The following is a 26,532-nucleotide window of genomic DNA, read 5'->3' as shown; positions in this document are numbered from 1 at the left end:
TGAATGTCCTTTCCCCTCCAGATCCGGAGGGCAGAAACTTCCTCTGAAGTATACAGATAAAATAAATGCCTCCTAGTATGCCTCAGATTTTGCACATATGGTATCACCTGCTCAGAAATGACACACACACAACGTGTCTTTCACTGGGGAGGAGTAAGGAAGGTGCCCAGTGCATAGCTTCAGAAATATCCTTCCTCTTCATATACTCTCCTTTGCACCCAATGACCAATGACCAAAGATACTAATATGTAATGCTTTCCAGAGTGAACCAACTGCCCTCCCTCAGTTCTCCCCTTTTCTTCAGTTTGTCAGGAAAACTGTATGGCTTATATTGCATTTCAGATCTAGACAGTGAGAGTGAAATATTACATAAAGCTTTCAGCAAGAGGTATCGAGGTGTCTCAGAGCTTACAGCGAGCTTTCAGTAAGTGAATTTCTGTTGATAGCAAGGGTGCTGTTTTCTGTCTTAAGATCCCAAATGATATGGTCTCATCAGAGTTTCTTACAATCATCTTTGATATTAATGAGCTCTTAATTAGGAATAAAACTGAGACATCATTATAGATAGATGTATCCATGCAGATTCAAGCATTCATTTTTTATTATCTTTTTTTTTTTTTTTTAATTAGGCCATATGAAAGTGCTTTGGCAAGAGAAAGATGTTTTAGTATTAATTTTATTTAGGACAAGGTCAAGTATGTTATTCTGGGAGTGTTATTACAGATGGTATAAACAGCCTCCTCTTTTAAAGACTTTAAAGCAAATACTCGTTTTTTGTGTGCACATGAACATAAAACTGGTTAAAAATTACCCACTGAAACTGTTTCTTGCTAGAATATTATGTTTTTAATGAAGCACAACTATTGCCTGAGCAAATTTAAGGCAATTGCTGCAAATGTATTTTTAAAGGTTCATTGGAAAATAGTTTCTCACCAAAAACACTGACACTAGGTCATGGTCTGTGTCCAAGTCAAAGATTTGATTGTGACTCTGACCTACATGACAAAATGTGAGATAATTTCAGCAGGTTTTTGCCTTCCATATTCTCTTCCTGTTTCTCTCAACATAAATGGTTTTGTTCAGCTGACACCGACAACATTAGATGTAAGGGGTAACATTCTTAAAGTCATGGGTATGATTAAAGCAGGGATTTAATGGTAATATATTTTAACCTGTTAAGATCACATAATCATAGAATGATAGAATGGCTTGGGTTGCAAGGGACCTTGAAGATCACCTAGTTTCAATTCCCTGCTGTGGACAGGGTTGCCAACCACTAGATCAGGCACAAGATCAGGCAGCCCTGGGCACCATCCAGCCTGGCCTTGAATGTCTCCAGGAATGGGGAATCCACAACTTCTCTGGGCTACATCTTCAACTCCTTTACCATCTTCCCAGTGAAAAAATTCCCCCATGCATCTTATCTCTCTTATCTTGTCCTGTCACTTTCAGACCATGTAAAAAGTCAGTCTCTTGCCTGATTATGAGTACCTTCCATGTACTGGAAGGACTAAATGAAGTCTCCCCAGAGCCTTCTCTTCTCCAGACTGAACAAACCCACCCAGACGTAGAACCATTGACAACAGTCCTCTGCCTGTGACCATCTAACCAATTCCTTATCCACCAATAATCCAGCCTTTGAACCCATCTCTCTCCAACATAGAGATAAGAATGCAGTGTGGGATCATTTCAGAAGCTATGCAGAAGTCCAAGCAGATGATATCGGTTGCCCTTCCTTTCTTCACCTTTTCTTTCTTTCCACACATGTCAGGATTTATTTCTGGATGTCCTACTTCAGCATTTCTGCCAACAGGAAATCCTCAACGTGGCTCATAATTTTATTTTTCTCTGAAATTCATACATTATAACCAACACTACTTTAAGTAGTACCTTTGTATGGTGTCCCTAGGGTTTCTTCCTTTTCTGATCCTTTAAGTGTCTATAGTTAGGTCTACCACACAATTTCTTCCTGCAGAGCCTATTAGCATTGACCAATTAACTGAAATATATCTCTTCTAACTTTTGTTCCTGCTCTTGAGTGCTGGCCACAATTTTCTGCTATCATAGTCACTCTGAATTCAACAGCACTGAACCAACAGAGATCTGTCTTGCACTTCAGGGCATTCTGACAAGGACTAAGAAATGTGTTTATTCTCTTGTCTGTACTTCTAATGTACCAAACATAATGCTGTACCGGCTGCATTGTCCCTACAGACTACTACTGCAGTCTCCAAACAGCATCTGATAGCTCAGATGCTTCCTTCCATGCTGAGTACTCTGAAGGCCTTGTGTATGATGACAGTCCCCAGCGACTACGTCTCTTGTTTTGACTGATAGGGTTTCTGTGCAAGGTACAAACAGAACAGCTGCTAACACACTTATCCAGGTGGAAAAAAAGTACACAGCTGATGCATTTCTCTTCTCCTTGTATTAGCCAGAAAAATTCTGTAATTAAGCATGTGTTACAAAGTGAATCTTACCTCCCCACCAACTATAGGGGCAGTACCCATATTTGAATTTCTTGTTTTAGCACAAAAAAAGGTGCATTGGCTTCAATCTTTTCAGACTTCTTGTTTGCTACTTAGTTAGTTTCAACTAGTTGGAGCAATGAGCTTTAAGTTGCTTACCTCCAGCCAAATCCTTCAACTGATAGAGCAGTGTCTCCCATAAGCTCTATTTGCCTTCCCAGGTGTGCTTGGCTGCAAAGATAAAAATATTCAGAACCATTTGGCCAAGTACATTTTGAGTAATGTCATGAAGCAAAACCAGTACTTACAGTACTAACTGACCAACCTTTTAACTTTCCTGTGTATGCTCTGTTTTCAAATGTTTTAGCCTGTTCTCACAATGTTAGTATCTAGGTTCTGTGCAGATGTTATCAGAAAACTGCAGGGGAGCCAAGGCTGCTCACTGAAATCGCTTGAAACCTTCTTGGTGACTGCAGTCACAGCACTACTTCTGCCAGGCCCCTACCTTGTGGAAGACCATGAAGTTTTGGTCTCCCTTTTGTCATGTTAAGTATTTATCTGCAGTTGTCACCTGACATCATTATACAGATGGTACATTAATCTGTTTTCCTCTCCTAACAGCCTGTAAGTTCATTGTTACCTATTTGTCTTGCTATGTATAGATTAGATCATCAACATAACCAGGATCTTTCAGTGCACAGTCTATAATGAAATAATACTAAAATGCAGGAGGTTTTTAAATGTACTGATATAGTTATCGATCTCATTGCAAATGGCACAGTCAGTCATCACATCACCAGAATCCTTCATTCATTCTGACAGCCATAGAGGTCTTCAGGCTTTGAAGTCCAGGTATTTCAAAGAAACAACCATTTGTAACAGTTTACATCAGGATTCTTTCTTATGATGTCCTAAATCCTTCTGGAGGTGCCTGTGGCTTTCTAAATGGATTACTGAAGTAGGATTCAATTATGCCTGAATGTACTAGTCCTAGAAACATTGCACCTGGCACAGATTTAAAGCAGGTTTCTTATTAGCTTTCTAGCAGCTTTCCATTATAAAAATTTAACTGGTGGAAGCTCGGAGGCATCTGTATGTCAGCATTAAAATTTCTGAGAGAATTCCATTCTCTTTTTTCAATGCAAGAGATCCTATAGAGGTAACAGGGATGTCAGTTTTCCTGCCATGCCAGGACATTTTCACAAGAAAGCCCTTCTTTCAACAGGAAGAAAGATAGTTTTTTTAAATGTAGAACTGATGATGAAAAAATCTTTACTTCCTTCTCTTTAATCAATGCAGTTACTCTTCCTACTGATTTAGTTCTGAGTTAATTTATTCAGACTGCATTAATTAGCACAGACATGGAAAACAAGGATAGTACTTAACACTTTAGAAACACAGAATCATAGAATCACCAAGGCTGGAAAAGATCTCTAGTATCATTCAGTCTAGTCATCCACCTGGCACCAATATTTCCCACTGAACCACGTCCCTCAGTACAGCATGTAAACATGCTAACTAACATCTAACTCCTCCAGGGACAGTGACTCCACCACCTCCCTGGGCAGCTCATTGCAGCGTGTGACCACTCTCTCAGAGAAGAATTTCCTAACATCCACTCTGAATCTCTCCTGGCTCAACTTGAGGCCATTCCCTCTCATCCTGTCAGTAGTTATATGGGAGAAGAGGCTGACCCTCACCTCACGACAACCTCCCTTCAGGAAGTTTTAGTGAAGCATAAGATCACCCCTGAGCCTCCTCTTCTCCAGACTGAATAATCCCAGCTCACTCAGCTGCCCCTTACAAGGCTTGTGCTCCAGACTTCTCATCAACTTGGTTGCCATTTTGTAAACACACTCCAGGGCTTTGATGTCTTTTTTGTAGTTAGTGGCTCAAAACTGAACAAAGTACTCAAGGTATGACCTCATCAGTGCTTAGTATAGGGAGACAATCACTTCCTTTCTCCTACTGTTCCTAGCAGCATTTCTAATGCAAGCCAGGATGCCGTTGGCCACCTTGTCCACCTGGGCACACTGCTGGCTCATGTTCAGCTGAGTGTCAACCAATACCCCCAGGACCATTTCCTCTACACAGTCTTTCAGACACTCTGTCCCAAGCTTGTAGCACTGCCTGGGGTTGTTGTGGCCAAAGTGCAGGATCTGACATTTGGTTTTATTGAGCTTCATCCCACTGGCCTCAGCCCAACTATCCAGCCTGACAAGATTGCTCTGTTGGGCCTTCCTACACCCAGGCTGATCAACACTTCCTCACAGTTTGGTGTTATCCTCAAACTTACTGAGGGTGCACTCAGTGCCCTCGTTCAGGTCATCAGTAAGATACAGAAAAGGACAGGCCTCAATACCTTACCCTGGGGAGCACCACTCGTGATCGGACAGCTAGTTCACCACCACTGTCTGGGCCCAGCCAGCCAACCAGTTCTTTACCCAGCAATGAGTGTATCTGACCAAGCCATGGGCTGCCACCTTCTCTAGGAGAATATTAAAATCTTCCACCTGTTCTACACATGCTGTGTGATCTCTCTCAAGATGATATACTTTATGGTAACCTTACTTGGCACCAAGGTCAAACTGATAGACATGTAGTTTCCCAGATCCTCCTTGTAGATGAGAGTCATGCTGGCAACTCTCCAGTTCTCTGGGACCACTCCAGCTGACCAGAAATGCTGTTCTGTAATGGAAAGTGGTTTGGCTGTCACCTCTGCCAGCTTCCTCAACATCCTTGGGTGGATCCCGTTCAGGCCCCACGGACTTGTGGCAGTCCAGAAGGAGTAGTAGGTCTCTAACTATTTCTCCCTGAATCGTGGAGGAGTTATTCTGCTCCCCATCTGAGATTTCCAGGTTGGGATAGAATACCCTGAGGTTAATTAGTCTGACTTTTAAAGACCGATGTAAAGAAGGCATCAAGAACTTCAGCCTTCTCCTTATCCTCAGCAGTCACAATCTCCTCCACATCCAGTAAAGGATAGAGATTCTCTTTAGCCCTCCTCTTTCCGTTAATATGTTGGTAAAGAAGTTTTTTGTTCTATTTTACCTCAACAGCCAATCTGAGTGCAAAGCTGGGCTGTTTGTTGCCCATACTGCGTGCATTACTGTAGATGTACTTCAGTTAAGTCCCCTGCCTCACCCTCAGTCTCATCTTTGTTCCCCTAGGCTCATCTCTAGCAGTCTTAGTATTATCACCTTCCCCCTTCATATGTAGTTTACAGCCCTCCGAGCAAGCCCTGACAGCTCCTAGGCTGTGATCCATTTCCCCCTTTGAGACAGGCAGGAGCCTCAGGTGCCAAGTGAAACAGCTCCATGGTCAAAAAAAGTAAGTCAGGGTGGGAGTTGCCTGTGATGCCAAGCTGGGACCTCTTTCCACTCCTCATCTGCCCTTAAATTGCCTCTCTCTGCTTGATAATGGCAGGGCAGGGGGTCCACCACTGTTTTGGAGGGTATCACTTGAGTGTATTTCTTACAGATTCAACAGAGAGTTATTCAACTTATATTCAACAGTCTATCTCCTGCTCACACTTTCTGATTCTCCTTAATCTCTCCACTTCCTCCTTGAGCAGATCATCCCCCTGCTCACAACTCATATGGGTGGAAACCCTGGCTCCCTTCACTGGCAGGCACGGGCTTCAAGCAGTCCCTGCAGCTAGAGACTTGAACTGCCACTTTTTTAGGCGGGCACTCTGTCTGAGTTGCCACATTTTATATTATCAGAGCTTTCTGCCTAATGGAAGAACGCATTCTCTTGCTCAGTTTCCTGCTTATAGCAGCTGGGTTAAAGTTGACTTGCTTGGACACACTGTGAAACCCATTAAGGTATTCTCTGAAATGAGGTTATTACTCTTGCAACTGCCGCATTCCCAAAGAGCAAAAGTTGTAGTTCTTTATTTGTTGTCATTTGATTTTCCCTCCCATACTACATTAGACTTGCTTTTCTTCCTGTGATGCCATTCTCTGAAAATGGAACATTACAATCTTCCAAGAATCATCAGTGAAACAGAGCTTGCTGGATTTTTGTTTGGTATCACTTGGGTTTAAAATGATTTAGCAAGGAAAGATATGAACTCTCCTAGTACGTTATTGTAGACGTCATCTTGAAGCCCTACATCACTCAGCAGACCCCTGCAGGTTACTTTACACCAAGGCCATTCATTGCGTATAGTTGCATTGGTTTGGTGCTCTTCCAGCATGAAGTGCCCCTTCAAAAATATAATGTAGCATAAACTGCCGAGGAGTTGCACTGTTTTCAAAGATTTGTATCTCTGAGAAAGATAAAATCTGTATCTTTCCCCATTATTGCATTATCCCATTTAGGTGTATCAACACATCTGTAGTCATGGTAACCGCTATTCTTGTCTTTCCTACTGAATGTTTACCTCTTATTGACATCGCTTTTCACCAGTAAATAGGGATATTACCTACTAAAGATCAGTGGACAACTTGGTAGAAGTAATTTTAAAGAACTTCACCTTTCAAAATGTCATTTTTTGAGTGAGAAAGAAACAGAATGCAGAAAATATCTGATTTGTTACTTTTTTAACCAAGATTCTTTTTTTTTTCCTGAGAACTTCTTAATGCAAATATTTGCAATTTTTACAAGCTACTTAATTGTGAAAGTGAGACAGTGTTCTTACCTTTCCCTGAACAGTTGACGTTCATAATTAGCTTATGCCAAAAAAAAAAAGGCTGAATTTTATTCTTTTACAGGTCTTCACGTAATTGTTCACACAATACTCTCTCTAACCCTTATCACCTTCAGCCTACCAGTGGTGCCAGTGGGAATGTCATTCTCTCTTCTTGCAAATATCGCTACGTTCTTTTCCTGTTATTTATGCATGAAATGTCTCCTGTGAGATAATCTTTAAGGTTTATTATCTTTTCCTTCAAATTTCTTCTCAAGATTCATCTCTCTGTGACAAATGCAAGCACCTGCTAAATTGAGCTAATGAACACTGAAGGTATAGTGGTAGTTTCTTTTCTCTGCTTAATTTCAGTAATCAGTAATTCTGCTGGATAACCACATCAGAATGTTCCTCTCATTTTGTTGTTTGTTCTATACTGTCTTCTATAATGGGATACTGGCCTGAGTCTTAGAAGTATAACCAGAGTACAGTTGGAAACAAGTACCAGTTCTCCTGAAAAAATGCAGTGTGACAGGGGCCTTTGAGTCGGTGTTAGTGCATGAAGCTTTTCCCGACAAGTCAGTGCAGAATGATCCCAGGACAGAAGAACAATTGAATCAAATCTTTGTTTCAAGTCCAAGTGCATTGGCAGCATGATTTTGTTTTGTTGTTGTTCAGTTTCTTTCAATCTATTAATTTCTGGAATGCAGACAAACAGCTACTTAATGTCTGCAGTTTATTTAAAAGCTGAGATGCTTCAGAGATCAATTAAGAAAGGGAGAGCAGAATCTCTGTGGAAGCAAAAAAGGCTTAATTGAAGAGGCAAAGAAATTTATGTACAATACTTACATCATTTCTGAGATGCTCCAATGTAAGGAAAACAACTCTCCCTTGGAGAATGTTTAAGCAGGCTTGGCATGGCCTGTGGTAGAGCTTAAGATCACAAAGCTTAAGCATTTTGCTAACATAAGACCTGGTGAGACACAGCCTTCTCAACACATTTACAATGAAAGACACTATGATGAGAATGTCAAGATTGCAGAAAACACCACCACCAGAATTTCAGTCCCCCAGCAGCATTGTGTCTCTAAGACCATTCCTAAATATCTACTGTTTTCGTGTTTCTCTTTTGCTGTCCTTCAAGCCTTTTTGGCTTATCTCTGCCATCCACACAGCCTGCTCTCTTCAATCCCCAGCACAACCTCCATTGCTTCTTGCTGCAGTCCAGCAGCAAGGACTCCCTTCTCTCCTCTCCTACCTGAAGAGCTTGGTGTCAGAGTCACAGGAGAGATCAGGAAGCCAGATTAGATGGATGCTCTCAAAAAAAACTGTGTATGATGGGTAGCTGAGAGCTGAGGCTGCAAGAGAAAAACCATCCCAAACCACTCTGAGGTGGATAACAGTTTTCACCCCATAGGTGAAATCTTTGCTGCCAGCTGTAGCTGCTCACACACAAAACTGTCCACTGAACACACATGAGCAAAGTTGTTGTGTTGCAAAGAACTGAGCACAGGTGTTGTTAGCGTATTGCTTACTGAAGTGTGACAGATGGTGACATGAATGGCAAAGACCCTTCATTCCCTGCAGTATGTGTCCCATGCTCAACGTACAGGAATGCTAAAACTCATCAAACGAGGCAGGAAGAAATGATCTCATACAGGAAGAAAAATTTACTGCCTCTGAGCAGAGGCTTGTAAAAATTGATCTGGATGCCTTACTATTTGAGCAATGGGCAGGATATGATTTAAAATCCCTTAAAAGTAGGACTGTTTCTGAGGATCAGCTGGTAGAGTTTAGTAGAATGAGTATGAGTCAGACATCTGCAATGCAAAACATCACCCTAGCAGGCTTATTTAATGCAGTTGTGTTTTTGAAAAGAGAATCTTAGAAGATAAAGTATTAAGTTACATTAACATCAGGCAGAGGTGTCATCTCTGATATGATACACTGGGTGTTTTAACTGCTTGAAAGGCTGGAAGGTGGGGAGAGTGGCTAATGACATAAAATCAGGTCTGTCTCTCATCTCTTCTGGCTAAAACTGGTCAGGTATGCTCTAGCTTTTACCTATAGAGGCTTCAAAATGAGACAGAGGAAAGATACAAATATAGCACATTCGCATGGCTTATGTATGATGTTCAGAATTGCGTGCTCTGATGGAGAATCAGTTTGCTTTTTCTTATTTGTTACAACTCTTCAGTTCAGTAGCTATGGAGTACTGATACAGACATGTCTTTGTAAAGTATTTACATATTCAAAGCTGCAGAATTTTGTTCAAAATTATTTGCATTTCAAAGCAGCAGGGATGACTGCCTGGCTGAGTTCATACAGAGCTATTAGTTAATAACTTTTATAAGGTTTCTTAATTGCATGGCTGAACTTTGATTGAGGTCCTGTGTTGAAAAAGAGTACTAGCCATCAGTAACTTGACTCTTGACATGGCACTTAAGAAATAGAACCAATAATAGGCAAAAAAGAAGGGAGTTGATTTTTATTTTTAATGAATAATTCCATGTTATTTTCCAAAGTGTATTGATGTGTGTTAAGTACCTTTAGAAAGATGGAGAAAGCAATTTTGCATGTTCCCATTTTCATTCATATAATTTGGAGCATATAAGCATATAAGGTGGAGTTGAACTAAACATAGACTGGACTGGACATATCAGGTTGGACTAGATGACCCTTAAAAGTCTCTTCCAACTCTAAGGATTCTGTATTTCTATACAGAAACTACTGGATCATAATTATTTATTATTTTACTTATATGTCTGTGCAAGGAGGCTATAATCTTGGAGCAGCACTCCACAGTGCAAGGCACAATAGAATTTCAGAGCACAAATATGATAGCTTCAACTTACATGCATGTATGTGTGCACCTTTATATGTTTTTACTTTCTTATATATATCACAGAGAAGAAAGATTTTACTGAAGGATGCAGAGAAAATATGTTGCTAATCTTCAGAGCGAATACCTACACTGGCAAAGTATGCAGAAATAGAACATGACATGTTGATCCATGACACCACTAATTCAGCACAGTGTCAGTGAAACTGCCAATTAATTAGTATCCCATGAATCTAAGGAAATGTGTATTATCATTAGAAATATTGTGAGGTGCAAAATAAATAAATATATATATATGTATATAAATAATCTTGCAGTGAAAAATATCATATGAATGTCTCATTCCATAAAGTGTTTGAATGGCAGCATTGTTATTTAATGGATGTATAATAACCATCAAGGGTAATCACACTGACACAAAGTATACTCTCGGGACAAAGATGTACACTCTCAAAATGATCTCACAGTGAAGGAGCAGGGAAGGCTCTGCTAGTGATATTAGGAGACTTGTCCTGAAAGTGCCGTGTCGCATTAATTAAATTCAAACTGGATGATGCACAGTCACTGGTAAATTCACTGTTAGCTTCTCCCAGTATTCACCTAAATGCTGAATGTTTTTACCTTTCCTGTTATCTGCATAAGTATCTGAGGTACTGTACACTTTTTTCCTACAATGAAGTCATTTCTGCACAAATCAATTCAAAGATAAGGATGTAGCCACAGTTGTGAGTAGCAGGACATATGATAATACCTGTGTCAAAATAAGTTGAAATAATCCATTACATTTATGCTTTCTTCTAACCGATACTTCCTGACTCCATACAGATGTGTAATTTACTCCAGACTAAAATTCTGCTCTGAATCTGGCTTGCCTGTGTATGCATGCACACACACACACACGCACGCACACATGTGCATGACTTTATAGATAAACACATACCCATCTTCATCTCTGGGCACATGTTCTTGCAGGAGGTTACTGTGAATGTTTAAAATGTGATATTAACACTAACTTCCTTTGTTTCAGCCACCTGTCAAAAAATGCTTTTATCACCTTTCTTACTGTCTACCTCCTACTTTACACTCCCCAGAAGTTTTACATACCAGGTGGTTTGGATAGCTGCAAAAAGCATTTCATATTTTTTGCCATCCAGAATGAACACTCCAGAGGTGGTTGTCTTCCACTGAACCTGTTTACTTTGCGCTTCATGCATTAGGTGAATAAGATGGGAAATGAATTCCTGGCGTGCAGAAGTATCATTATGAAAGTGCGAAGCTCACAGACTGAGCTCTGGAAGTACTGATCAGAGCACCCAAAAACCTCTTTGATCTGAATTCACTGCAAACACCTAACTCACAGACCCCTATAGATTTCCAGTTTTAACTTTGTGCCTAATGAAGTGAAGTTTATCTCTGAAAAGCTTTATCACAGCTGGACATAACTAGAAATACTTACTTCCAAGACTACAGCATAAGGGGGAAACTAAATGAATCTCAGCAGTTTGTCCTTCCAGGACAAAGCTGAAATGTGCTTTCATAAGTAGTATAATAAAGAACAGTCTTTATCCAGGTCCCCAGACTACACCACAAACGCAGCATGCATTTTGCCTCATATCTCTGCATTGAAGTGTCAGGGTAGAAGGAAGTTGTCACGTCAGTCAAGAGTGAGATTCTTTCACAGAGTCAGGAAAGGAGTGTTCCATGAACCATTTAATTATGGTTTGTAGAACATAACTTATGTGCAGCTAAGAAAGAATTTATTGTTCACACAATTAAGCTTTTAACAGCCAAAGCACAACAGCTGTTCATTACTCAGTTACAAAAATGCTAATGCTATAATGCTTACAACACAGACCGTGCCATTTCTGTTGTGGACTGTTAAGGACAGAAAAGATAACTAGATCCAAATATCCACACTTTGCATGTTAAATCACCATCCTTTTGATTGCGCACAATCTGAAAGGGGCAGCCCCTCCTCCTTCAGACAGGGATGATATGATGAGTTGTTACACCCAAGGTGTGTTTGCCAGGGGAGCATGGTATGGTTGCAGCAGTTACTGGTGGCAGATTCATTCTGCCTGAGGTTTCAAGCACCATGTTGTTTGCTAACATAGTTTGGTTGGATCATACATTTAGATATGCTGTATATGCATAAATCTGTGAATCCTACACTGGACTAACCAATCCAGTAAAGGCTTCAGAAGGCCTGGGGTACTCTGCAATGTTGTTTGATATTATGAAGCCCAAATTTTAGCATTCCACTTGTCTTCATCAAGTGGCCTGGGCCTCAAGACTGAGGTATTTTCTTTCAAGTGCCTTATTCTGCATGTCTATGATACATGCCTTCCTCAGATGAGTAACTGTATTATGTTTTATTCTCTTGGTTTGAAATGGGCAATTGAGTGTCTCTGTTTAGTAGCTAACCTTAAAAATCCTGTGAAGTATGGCATTTCATGAAGGCTGGTTAATTTAACAGGGGCTGTCTTGTCCTATCCTCAGTTTTAGCCTAAGGGCAGGAATTAAATACATTTCTCGCTCAGTGTGATTTCCTAACAACCTGCTGTGTTTCTTTGGACTGTGTGCTGCTTAAGCAGAACCAGCTCATCTTACCTTGCTTTCGTCTCCAAAGCTAATTTACATGCCTTGAAAGTACAAGGGTATATCCTATAAAACTATCTCAGATCTCTGGTACTCAAAATCACATAAAATCACACTGCAGTAAAAGCAAAGAATCAGTTTGTTCTTAATACAAATTCTAATAAGAGATGCAACAATTAGATCTTTTTCTTATCTGATCCACTGTGTATGTGTGAACAAGCTCCATCTACTTACAACTGCAGTTCATGCGATAAATATTAAAAGGAATCTTTTTATTGTCAAGGAACTCTTTTTTTTTTTTTAAAGATAATATATACATTGTTAAGTTCTGCCTTAAAACACTGAACAGAGCAAGAAAGGCAAAAGCCTAGACTTATATCACCTCATGGTGGCCCAGTGCTGTAAACACACCACAAATATGGTTAGCTTTATTTGCAGGGTATGTGATGCTTGTCACTATGTTAGTTATAGCAGTCTTGTGGAGGCCCATTGAGAGTTAGAAGGGAAAAAAAAAAAATAATGGGTTTCATTTCATTCAGTGGGAAAAGCTGTTTTGTCTCCTCTGATGTCAGAGGGGAAACACTGGATAAAGAGATCCTGTGACAAGCCCAACGTTTGTGAAAGAAAATCTACTTTTTTGTTGCTCTTTCTGTCCACAATTGTTTTGTTTTAAATGAAAATACATGCGCCTGCTTTGAAATAGCACCTAAAATAGAAGTCTCCTTTTTCTGCATACTTAACCTGTCTCCTTTCTCATCCTCATCCCTACAGGCCCGTGACGGAGGGTTAGACCAGACTGGTGGAGTCATGCTTCACACAGCTGTATCTTGCTGGCAGCCATTCCTAGGTCTGGCTGTGCTGCTAGTCTTCATGGGCCCCACCTTTGGCTGCCCAGCCCGCTGCGAATGCTCAGCGCAGAACAAGTCCGTCAGCTGCCACCGGAGGCGCCTGCTGTCCATCCCAGAGGGCATTCCTATTGAAACCAAAATCTTGGACCTCAGCAAGAACCGACTGAAGAGTGTCAACCCTGAGGAATTCATGTCGTACCCCTTGCTAGAGGAGATTGACCTCAGTGACAATATAATCGCCAATGTGGAGCCTGGAGCCTTTAACAATCTCTTCAACTTGCGCTCCCTGAGGCTGAAAGGAAACCGTCTGAAGCTGGTCCCCCTTGGGGTGTTCACTGGGTTGTCAAACTTAACAAAGCTTGATATAAGTGAAAACAAGATTGTCATTTTGCTGGACTACATGTTCCAAGATTTGCATAACCTAAAATCCCTGGAGGTTGGGGACAATGATTTGGTTTATATATCACACAGGGCCTTTAGTGGACTTCTTAGCCTGGAGCAGCTCACCCTGGAGAGATGCAACCTCACAGCTGTACCAACAGAAGCTCTTTCCCACCTCCACAACCTCATCAGTCTTCATTTGAAACAGCTCAACATCAACGCTTTGCCTGCCTATGCCTTTAAAAGATTGTTTCGCCTGAAAGACCTGGAGATAGACTCCTGGCCACTCCTGGACATGCTGCCTGCTAACAGCCTGTACGGTCTCAACCTGACTTCTCTCTCCATCACCAATACCAACCTGTCCGCAGTACCTTACACTGCTTTTAAACATCTGGTTTACCTGACACATCTAAACTTGTCCTACAACCCTATCAGCACCATTGAGGCAGGCATGCTTTCGGATTTGGTACGCCTGCAGGAACTCCACATGGTGGGGGCCCAGTTACGTACCATCGAACCACATGCTTTCCAAGGGCTCCGATTCTTACGTGTGCTTAATGTGTCCCAAAACCTGCTAGAAACCCTAGAAGAGAATGTATTTCATTCCCCCAAAGCCCTTGAGATCCTCTGCATTAACAACAATCCTCTGGCTTGTGACTGTCGCCTCCTTTGGATTTTACAGAGGCAGCCCACTTTGCAGTTTGGAGGCCAGCCCCCAATGTGTGCTGGCCCAGACAGTGTCAAGGAGAGGTCATTCAAAGATTTTCACAGCACAGCCCTCTCCTTTTACTTCACTTGCAAGAAGCCCAGGATACAAGACAAGAAGCTGCAATACCTGGTCGTGGAGGAAGGGCAGACAGTGCAGCTGATGTGCAATGCTGACGGGGATCCACAGCCCACCATATCCTGGGTTACCCCACGTCGGAGGCTGATCACAACTAAGTCAAATGGAAGAGCCACTGTGCTGGGAGATGGCACGCTGGAGATCCGATTTGCTCAAGACCAGGACACTGGGATCTATGTTTGTATTGCAAGTAATGCAGCTGGGAATGACACCTATTCGGCCTCCCTTACAGTAAAGGGGTTTACTTCAGACCGCTTCCTTTATGCCAACAGGACCCCTATGTATATGACAGACTCCAACGACACCAGTTCCAATGGAACTAACGCAAACACTTTCTCTCTGGACCTTAAGACAATATTGGTGTCCACAGCTATGGGCTGCTTCACATTCCTTGGAGTGGTTTTATTTTGTTTCTTACTTCTTTTTGTGTGGAGCCGGGGGAAAGGCAAACACAAAACCAGCATTGACCTTGAATATGTCCCTCGCAAAAACAATGGTGCTGTAGTTGAAGGGGAGGTTGCTGGACCGCGAAGGTTCAATATGAAAATGATTTGATGGTGTTCTGCTAGCAGTACTTTTTCTGTGGCATTATAACCAATTAAACCAGCCTGGCATGTGGAATTGCTGGGTAAACGCAGCTTAATGCAGCTGTCACTGTATCAAAAGGTTACGTGGAAATCAAAAGACTATTTGTGGTTGTACAGCAGAGCCTCCAGACCTTGAGGCAGATATGTCAGGGCCTTTCATAGAACTGGTAAATTGTACTAACTGTTTGCATTGCAAATATTGGCATTCTGGGGATATCAGCAATGAACCGTTGGCTCATGCTCATGGACAATTGTTCAACATTTTCTACCACTACAAAAAGAAAAAGAAAAAGGAAAAAAAAAAAAAAAAAAAAAGCCTACAGTGTAGGATTTACATACTTAAAGAAAAAGACACATTTGTCTAAAGCATACTCTACAGTGAAATTTGTATCTATAGATCTCATTTGGTAAAGAGCCTTGCATCATACCTTCTAGTTGGTTCAACACCACAAAAATCAGTAGTCTTTTTTCTTTTCTTTTCTTTTTTTTTTAAATATACATCTATACTGTGTACATTTTAAAGCAATACAAATGAGAGGTTGTGCTTTTAGATATCCACCAATACTGACCCAAGTGTGATGTCACCTCCCTTTTAACTACCGTCCAACCCAAATTAGATTCCTGTAGTTACTGATTAGAAACAACATGAAATACTTTTTTCCTCATGTAGAAGGCCAGAGATGAATAGTTGAGAGCAAAAATGCTCAACTCTATTGATCTTCTCTTCATATAAATATAAGGCATGTGCCTAGTTTTGATACAAAATGGAATATTTTTTATATCTGTGATATCACACTGGACCAGTTTACTGTAACATAGCCCTGGACTGCATCCAGGGAAGGCAACCCACCAGATACTGCTGGCGTAGAGGAGCTGAGTTCTTGATGAGTGAGACTTGTTTTTTGTTAGCCCTGACTTAATTTCTAAGCTACTGTTTAACTGTTAAAATGTTGATGTGTGTGGGAAAAACTGCAAACTCCTGGGGAAATATGGTCATCTTGCTATTTGGAGGACTGCATTAAAATATACAAAAACGTTTCCACTAAGAATGAACTCTTCTCCAATGCCAGTGAACTAGGGTTGTCCATGCATAATACGGGGATTATACTACGAAAATGATGTTTTGAACATGATAGCCTCAAAAAGGCTAACATACTGCCAGATATTACGAACCTCTAGCCACTGTCATCTTCATCTTGTATATTTGTAGATAACACATAAACACAAACCTGATTTCCAAGAACAGATTACTTAGCTATTCTTGATGCCATTTTAATAACTATGTGGTTATGTTTCTTTCAGGGGCAGTATCTTAGAGCAAGAGAGGCAAGTTTCTCCAGGTTCTAGAAAGTATTTTTAGTGGAGAGAAGACAGAAGTGGAACGTTAGTTCAGTACAGTTAAATGCTTTTTGTTTTATTCCTCTAAACAAATCCTCAAAAGGCTCAGAACTAAAATTTTATTCTTTGTTGTTGGTTGATGCCACTGTTCTTGTTTTGAAACTCTCAGAAATGAGAAGTAATGGAATTGTTCAGTGACCTCACAGTTTTCTAGCAGTTACAAGCCATGGGTTTGCTGCTAAGTGACTGATAACAAATACAATTTATAAGTGATCAGAATAAACTGGAATAAAGGTAATATTGACTGTATATGTGTTTAGCCAAAAAGAATATGAAAATGATGTAAAGCAAACTTTCAGATTAACATGATTTAAGAGCCTATGACTAATCTTAGAATTAGATTTCAGTGCTCTGAAACTGAAGTCAGGCTGACCTGCAATGGGATGCTTGTTTTTCTAAAGTACTATCCACATTCTTGGCAGAGATTTTCTAAGCAGGACAAAAATCTTCCACTGCTATCAAAGGAAATGTGCCAAAAGTTGTACATCCAGCTCTGCTCCCCAGGTATATCCTTAATATAGCTGTAGGACCCAAGACCAAGGCAGTTTTGAGAATCTCTATTTGTAGCAGCTGATATTTGGTTGCCTTGTTGATCCATTTTAGGTCACCCAGCTGAGGAAGATGCAAGGGTTGTTAGAATTTTTTTCACCTTAGTTGCTTTGAGTTGGATTTTGTAGCTTTCTTTTGTGTGTGTGTGTGTGCATTCTGAACTAGACAGCTGGAGATTTATGGAGATGCTTGGGAGTAATCCTCTTTGTTCTATGAAAGTTTGTAAAACATTATTATTAGACAGAATAACCCCTGACTAAACGTTAGCACAGGGAAATTGTTTTTACTGATACAATAACCACTGCACTGAAGCCCAAAACTCTACTGTACCTTAATGTGGGCAGTTATAGAAACAAATGGGGATAAAACAAAGCGTTTCTGAACTGCCCATTAAAAACATTTGCATGTGCCTTTCCCTTGTAATTGTTATTTTTCAATTAGCAACCTATTACCCCTGCAGTCAGTTCATGTTAAATGTTAAAATCAATGTTAGAAGCAAAAATTCTCATCGATTCTAGGCAGTTGCAGCAGATTATTTCATATTATATGTCACAATAAAACAAACAAACAAACAGAAAAACCCAAAAAAAACCCCACATCTAGCAAAAATGTGCTTTTAGGATTAAATATGAATGGCTGATTTCCCCTCTACCCTCTAGAATGATTCTAAAAAGTGAATGCATTATTAGTGTACCACGAGGATTTCTGAGCATTAACATGCTTAGTTACCTAAGTGAAATATGTCTTGGCGATGGAAATTACTGCTTGCTCTTGCAGAGCACCACCTTGCAGAGCTGTCAGCATTGTGTGTATTGCCCCAAGTTCAGTCGGTATACAGTTTTAACAACCATTGTTTGCTCCCTGCTTTTAGCATTGTTCTACTTTTTGCAGCCTACTGATCTCACCGTGGACTTGGCATAGCGTATGGCCCCTCCCAAGGAAAATGAGAAGAGCAGGATTGTAAGACAGGCTTGTATCTTGCTCCGTGTAGTTGTGCATATATTTCTGGGACACAGACTCACTGTGCGGGAATGCAGTGCCAGGGTCAGACCTAGACAATCACCCTTTTGACAATTTCATTATTATTATTATTATTATTTAAATACAGAATAAAAGGACAGTAGCTGACTGCACACCTATTCTGCCTCTTACTTGCTCCCAGTCACTTCTCTGTCTGCTTGAGACATAAAGGAAAACTGCATTTTACCTTACTGTAAGGGAGTATCATATTGGAGGAAAAGAATCAGGCTGTGAAGAGACAGCTATCACACATGGCTCCCCTGTCATTTATTTGGAGGCAGGCAGACAGTGCTTACCTGTCACTACAACAGGGAACAAAGGTGTCTTCCCTCCTTCTGTTTTGTGTGGTAGCTTTTTAGGGCCATACCTGGTCTTCCCTGGCAGTCAGCGCAACAAGACTGAGCAGCAGTAGTTCTGTAGAGAGACAACAGAAATACTGAAACCAGCAGAGCCGCTTGAAGAAGCAGGTACACCATTATCTTTGTCAACACACTTTGTAAGATCTGGGCTGAAGTGGGCTCAATTGTCTACTAATATGTTGGGAATTCCACTTCCACAGACCAATGCTTCATTCTTCTCTTTCATAATGGATGGGTATTTCTCCTTTCCAAGAATAAGTTAAAGAGGACATTACAGGCAGTGTCTTAGGAAAGGAGTTTACAGTGATAAAGGGGGAATGAGGAATAACCAGTGCCCTAGCTTAGCCATATAGAGATTTGGGGCTGGTTCTCAGTTTTGTTTTTTTCCTTCCTACTTTCACATTAACTTACAAACATTTTTCTTAGAAAGGATTAGCTTGAGACACCACCTCAGTTAGATACAGACAGGGGAGACTGCTTTTACTGTCTGGTCCACCCTCCCTCACTATTCACACATACTCTCAGGGTCAACACAGTCAGCAGCTACGGACACAACTGGAATAAGCCAGAAGATTCTTAGACCACACAGAACTGTTTTCCTTTATTTTTTCTTTCCCTTATTTCTTGCAGCATGGTTTTGCATCACCCATTGTGGTAGCAATGATATTGTCATTAAGGAAAGTACAAAAGCCAAGCTGCACACCCAGTTCACCAAATTTAGTCAAGGTATACAAGACACAATAGGAAGTCAGCATTAATACAGAATTTCACTTTCTTCCAGAGCAGTAGTACACAGCAAGAAATGAGGAAGGGGAAGCCTGTTTTGTCTGCATTACTTAATCTTTTTCCTTTGAGTGATCCCAATTTGCACTGGGCTAGCATGATGACTGCTCTGCCTATTCCCATCCTCTTGGTTCAATACTTGTCTTGACATGGAGTTACAAGAAAAGGAATACCGTCAAGCTGTCCCTCCTCTGCCAGCTGTATCTCTGGTCCTCTAAAGCACATGAACCTGCACAGAAGTATTACTTTAAGATAATCTCTAGACTTACCCTATGAACGACGAAGTATGGGCTAGCACTGGATACACACAATCTGATTTGGTTTCAGTGGCCCAAATGGTTGCCCTTCATGCTGAAAAGATGTAGAAGAGAGCTAAAGAAGGAAGAAGTAAAAAAAAAAAAAAAAAAAAGGAAAAAAAATCATACAATAATTTAAATTTTAATTATAGAGGAATTAAAGAGGCATCTTCGGAAGAATGAAAGGTCCTGAATACTGCAGATTCACTGAAACAATGAATGAGATTTTTCAAGTTAGCCAAGCAGTTTGGATACCCTGCTCCTATCACCTGTAATGAGAATTACAAACTCAGTTTCCCTTGGCAGCTTAGAAAAATCCCAGCTAGTTGGTTTGATGATACATGCTTCTTTTGTTTTCTAGCTCTGCCCTCTCCTCGGTTGCAAATGACAACAATCCCAAATGAAGATCTTTGGATTCAGTTAAGTTTCACTGTATGCTCACGTGCTTTTTGGAATCTAGATCTCAAAGCACAATCTTAAATGCTCTTCAAACCAAAAACAATTCTAAAAAAGGATGAAGCTTGGATAAGCCTCCTCCTGCAAATGAAATAAACAAGTGTCTGTGAGGTTCTTGCTACTGCTACTGAGATAGCTACATGCCAAAAGCAATCTGCAGGTTGAATGACTCTGAGTCTTTTTTTTCTCTTTCTTTTTCTTTCTTTTTTTTCTCTCTCTCTCTTTTCCTTTTTTTTTAACTGGAAGCAGGTGGTTGAAGATAAGGCCAGCTGGAAATAGAAATCTTTATTTATAGCCTCAGCAGAATAAGGAAAGAGCTGGCATAAGCAAGAAAAATCTGGTTTCAACTTAAGGACACTTTATCCTTCATATTCAAACAGCTTGTAGAAGAGTACAAAAGAGCAGACTTTTACCTCGTAACTTCATTATTTGTATTTGTTTGGACTGGCACCAAGATTGTAATGAAACAGAAGTGCTGGAGCAAGAGATTAAAACTAGTTTCTCTACTCTAGTGAGGCAGTGTGTATCAGGAGAAATCCCCTCAATATCCATTATGTTACTCTGTGGTTACACTGGAAATTTGATAAAGTAATATAGATTTCTTGCCATTATGAAGAGGTACAGTGGGAAATAAGCAGAATTTATGTTTTAATTAATTCTCACCTTGTGGCATAGCTTTTGTTCTGGATTGCTTTAATATTTGTCACTGTTAATTGAGCTGGAGAATTAGAAAATATGGATTCTGGGAAGAAAAAAAAGTAAAAAAAAAATAAATGTCTGCCTACTTCTATGTGTGGTATCTGCAAGTCAGCAACACTACCTGCTTTCATATAGGCCAAGAGCAATGAGTTGAGATTTCAAGGCAGTTGTGTGGTTGTCAACTTGTACACGTTAATAATTTTCACTTTCCAGAAAGCAAAATGTTATGGCTTCTTAAGTCATTCATTTATGTCATTTTGAATCTTAAGAACAACACTTGGTCCTCATGACACTGGGCACTGTATAAATAGGTAGTAAATGACAATAGTGATCTGGTGAGCTTACAGCCTTATATGGTAGGAAGATGGCTTACAGGCAAGTACATACGATAGCAAGTCAAGTCTCTCATTCGTTGGGGAGGGAATGCCATAGTGCATAAATATTAGAATATCATCACAGTTACTGAAATCTATTTGCAAGCACATGTAGTTCATATGTATATGTTTGTGTGTGAAAAAAAAAAAAAGAAAAAAAAGAAAAAAAAATTATATTTGTTTTGTTCTTTTTCTTACTTCAAGTATTAAATGTAATATTGTTTTTAAAAGGTGAAAAGAATAACCAGGAAAAAAAAATGTGTTGTAATTTATTTTAATATATATGATCATGATTATGGATGGGAAATGAACTAGCGCTGCTGTTATGATTCATGAAGCACATGACAAGTCAGGTTTGTCTGTAAGTTTGCTTCATGTTTCAGCAAAATATGGTAATGAAAAAAAAAAGAAAAAAAATGGAAAAAAAATGGAAAAAAAGAAAAAAAAAGCTTTGTTTGTCAAGACAGTTGTTCTGAATGTCATTTTAAAATTTACTTTAGGGCTTATGTCATGATGTGTATCATACTGATCCAAAATGAAACCCAAATAAATACTTCCGTGGAGTGGCAAAATTTACTGGGGAAAGTGGAGAAAATTTGCACTGCTTCCCTTATTGTAGCTGGTCACCTTTTTTCAAAGGGCTGTGAAGGAAACTAAGCTGAGGGGGAAAAAAGGAAACAACAGTATTCTCAGCACCAATCCCAACACCCTCATTGCCAAGTCTTCACAACAGGTTATCCACTCAGACCAACCCACTCCTGAACTGAAAATATAAGCCATTACAGCCAGGAAGAGAAGATTCCAGCAGGCATTTTGCATCTACTTACTCTCACTCCTCCCTTGTGGCATGGAGCCCACAGACACACAGAAAAATCTGGGTCATATTCTGATGTGGCATTTACTCTCCATGCAAAGTGTCAGACAGCCTTTTCCTTCACTATCATTTGCACAGTATGTGCAGATAATTGGTGGGGATACTGGTCAGCCTAATCTCGCCAAATTCCAGTATAATGGAAATAGATTTCACCAGGTGCACATCACTGTTATTACAAAGGCATCTGATACCGAATATCTGCTTCTGAAACATGTTTTCTAAGGAAAACACTAGTATTCAAACTCCTCTGTAACTGCACCACAGCAATTAAGTGGAGAAAGGCAAACTGCTGAGTTTGAAAGCTACTCTCAGCTCCCGAGGCTTGCGTGAACTCACCAAATCTGTGTCAGAGATCAACTTTCTAGGACACAGGCCATAACCTAATATTGCTACTCTCATTCTCCCACAGCCAAGTGCTTTCACAAGTGCTTATGCATCCTGGGATGACCTGAAATAAGATTCATAAGTCATGAACTCATTATCCTATAAACCAGGATCTTGTTCACTAGGAAGGGAAAATAATGTTGGTTTTGCTACCTCAAAAAAAGGAAGAAACAGGATGAAATCCTGCTGGATTGCTGGGAGCAGAAATGGATGGGCTGAATGTCAGTTCTCCCAAGCTTCTTGAAATCTGTTGTGTCTTCTGCACTTGCATTTGATATCCTCAGAAGGTTTTGACCGACTTGCACCACTGTACCTTCCTCTGCAGTAGACTATCAAATGCAGTAAATCTGTGGGAGAAGCTTAATGGTAGATTGTGTTAAAAATCCACTTAATTTTCTTTCAATCTGATCATCTGATTTATGAACTGCAGCATGCTGCAGTACTGACTTCAGCATGACATGAAAACGCAAGCATCACATCTACCACTGCACTGAGAATACTGCATTTGCCAGGGACAGAAATGTTCCCTGGAAAGGCTCTTCTCCGCTAAGCTTCAGACTTCTTTTATGCAATGCATGGTACTTCACTGGACTACTTGACATTGTCTCAGTGGGTGGGAACACAGGGTGCAATACACAGTTTGCAGTTATACTGAAGGAAACCACTAGTCTGCGCCATGATTAACAGGTAAAGAAAAACACTGTCACATTGGCCAGTCACTGACAAATTCATTAAAATCAGGCCCCATTAGGTCACAGTCTCAACAGAAAGATTTGTGCTCTCCAGAACTACACTTCTCTGGACCAATAATACTACTAATTATAATTTTTTTTAGAAGTAATACCTATAGTTTATTCTTAACAGAATAATAGCTTATTCTTTAGCTATTCAGAAGCACCCAAAATTCTCTGGAGTATGGTTGTTTTCATAAATTTCTGGGAATGTTATACTTTTATAAACTCACTATAGAAGACCCATATTGTAACTAGTATAGCACCCACCAATATTGGATGGCAAAGTAAATTAATGAGTAGTAATCCAAAATATATACTTTTAATAATGCTTACCTCTAGAATTTATGTACTCTAAAAGGGCATCACACTATCTTCAATTATAAACTCAATACACAAAGATTACATTGTTGTCACACTGGGGAAGGTGTACAGTGCATTATCTGCATCACAAAACCTTCTCACATGCAGACATAGATGGCTGGCTACAAAAAAAGAAAGGGCTTTATTTATCTCCTGTACTATCTGGACTGGGTGAGGGGAGGCTGGTAACTCATGGTGGGAAAGCACAGGTTGGTCTGGTAAATACTGAGAAATACTGAGTCACTGCAAAGGACTTGGCCTTACTGCTCAACAGATCTGGCAGTAAGGGAGATTTGGTCTAAGCTCCTTTTCCCCTAGATATAAGAAATTCCTGAGGTAAAGCCTTATTCTGCCTCTGTTCTTAGAAGGGTACATTTTCAACTTTAGAAATCAAGGGGAAAAGTAATAGAGTAATAAGGTGACAAAATACTGGAACGGGTTGTAAAAAGAAAAAGAAATTAAAACTAGTGTAAAAAAAATTAGATGACTTAGCACCTACTATAAGTACCTGTGGAATTACATGAGTCTGCAGGAGCTGGTTTGTTAATTAATCCCTAGGGGATAAATTCAGCTAGTTAAAGCTATAATCACCAGCTAGAAGATCTTACTTACCTCATCAGTCCCTAAAGTGGAAGTTATATTTTTCTGAGCTATTTTCCAATTACTTTGCTATTTATATAACTCAAGAAGCACAAGTAATGGAGAGCACACCTTCTTATTTTATTAGAGGAAGACTATTATCATACATGTAGTCTGTTACTTCTGATATGAGAGCTATTCACTGTATGTACAAAAACTAATAGATTACCTCCATTATGTAAAGTATTGCTACCACTAAAACCAAATGACATTTCCTCTTTAAAAGATACCAACCTGTGGTGCATCTATGCAGTGCATCAGTTCTTATGCACTGCAGATAATGCTTTTGATTATTATATTTTTCCACAGATATACCATGCAATTGGGTTGGTGACACAATACAGACCCCTACAAAAGAGCCTGCACTCTAATGGACCTTCTAGAGTCTCACTGTCTTGGCTTTAGTGAGTTTGGCAGGCCATCACATTTTGCTAAAGAATATCAGATCAGTGTTGCCTAATGTGGAGAAGTCACAGCTGCGAGCTAGTAACACAAGCATAAGGCTGGAACTCAACATTTCTAAAATGTAAGCAAAACCTCTGGGCCTCTAACTCCCTGGGAAATATGATAACAATATTCACCTTTTGAAAGGAATGTTCTACCATTTCTCTTCAGGATCATAAAGCCAAGGAGCTGTGGCTCTGTCACCCCTACATGACAAATGATAGTTTTGTATACAGATTGGTATGTAGTAATAGGCATTGTTATTACAAGAAACAACATTTTTATTTTATTTTAAAGAAAGGCAACCTTTGCTGCCCAAAATGTTCCAGAAGATGACAGCAATGTGGTGACAGAAACAGTCTGCCCTGAGGTCAACATATCCAACAACGGTAGAATAGATGCTCTTGCAGAAGAGTGAAGTTATATGAAAGAAAACTGTCATGAAAGGTGCACAGCAACCAGACTCCTGTCTTTTTTGCAATTCAATAGTGTTTTGCATAAAAGGACCTCTTAATGTTTCATTTAATTAGCGTTTTTGCAATGCCTGATAAACGATTCATCTCCTAATGAATCTATGAAGATTTTTCTCTTTGCCTTTGATTATAAATGAGAGATGCTGAAATGAATGCAAACTACACATCGTCAGGCTGTCAAGTGTGTCAACTCAAGTGCTGAGCACTCAGACTACTAGTACAAAAACATTTCCCTTTGGTCCTTATACAAGACTGCCAAAGTAGGTTCCATAGTTTCTCTAATCCCTAATCAAACTTTACTGAAAGAAACTTAGAATTCCCATAGAGTCTCCAGATCTTTAACAGATAAAGTAACGAGTATCTACTTTTAAAATTTCCAATGCTATCAAAGGAAATTTGATCTGACATTGTTTGCTTTATTTGCCACAGTGCTGAATTGTGTCAGCTTCACGTTTTAATCAAAATTTGTTTGCTCATACATGATCCAAATGCTTGGGAGTGCCATATTCCCAGCTTCAGCTTTGGGACAGAAGCCAGAAGGATTTGCTATGAATGTCACTGAAGCAAATGTGATAGTTATTGGCCAGATAGTGTTTCATATTCAGCAGTCACTGGGAACTATTTCTGAAGTATGGGCTTATCTGGGAAAATTTAAAACACCAAACTTGCCCTAGGGAATGTGATTAACCAGCATACATCCATTTTGTCATTCAATACTACCATCAACTTAAGACACCAGAAGGTGCATGTTCAAGACAATGTCTTGAAAAAAAGGAGTGCTTACTGAAAGAGCATGGCATCTTGAGAACCACACACAAAAAGGTATATATGAGAGATTATTTTGTCCTTCAAGTCTTAATATACTGAAGCAGGAACTCAAACCAGTGCAAACAGAAAGAGAGCATGACAAAAAAGCATTTTGTTCTGATGGGCATAACAGAATAATGAAAAGTGTGAAAAGTGGATGACATGTGCTTGTTGATGGGTAAATTATTTTCTCTGTGGGAGTGTTCCCTCCAGATCCTGTCTTATCATAAGGATTTTCCTCTCTCCTTGTTCAAAAATGAAAACTACAAACCACATAATTTCATTGCAACTACTTTCTTAAAATGCAGCCTGTTCTGAACAAAAGGTTGACCCTTCCTAGATTTTCAACAACGATTATAATTGCTTTTCATAGGAATTTGTTTTAATTGTAATGCTGTTCTGCTACAGCTCTATTGTCTGTGTCCTTCTGAATTGTCAGTTAATTAAATGAAGTAATAAAAGCTGGAAAGCACATTGTTGTAATTGATTTCTATGTTGCAACTGTCTTATCAGAAAAAGGGTTATGAATTTCATCAGATTCATGTTGAGGCACAGAAATAAATTGCTAAACAAAAAAGAAAAAAAGAAAAAATCCACCGCTGTTTCACTTCTGTTACTTAAGGCAAAAGCTTGAGGCTGCCATTTGACTCCCATCTACTTCAGAAATATCCTTAGCATTCTA

General features: G+C 39.8%; 1 protein-coding gene across 4 annotated transcripts in view; it reads left to right on the top strand.

Moving 5' to 3' along the window:
• Nucleotides 1–26,322, top strand: part of LINGO2 (leucine rich repeat and Ig domain containing 2) — a 462,402-nt gene extending 436,080 nt beyond the window's left edge. For all 4 annotated transcript variants that reach the window (XM_015849935.2, XM_032441226.1, XM_015849936.2 and 1 more), the window contains one exon: nt 13,313–26,322. In XM_015849935.2, the coding sequence (XP_015705421.1) occupies nt 13,313–15,169 (1,857 nt within the window). In that variant the 3' untranslated portion in view covers nt 15,170–26,322. The remainder of the gene's footprint in view (nt 1–13,312) is intronic.
• The last annotated feature ends 210 nt before the right edge of the window (nt 26,323–26,532 follow it).

The sequence above is a fragment of the Coturnix japonica genome, chromosome Z (assembly GCF_001577835.2).
Source record: "Coturnix japonica isolate 7356 chromosome Z, Coturnix japonica 2.1, whole genome shotgun sequence".
NCBI lineage: Eukaryota > Metazoa > Chordata > Aves > Galliformes > Phasianidae > Coturnix > Coturnix japonica.
This window is presented reverse-complemented; position numbering and strand designations above follow the sequence as displayed.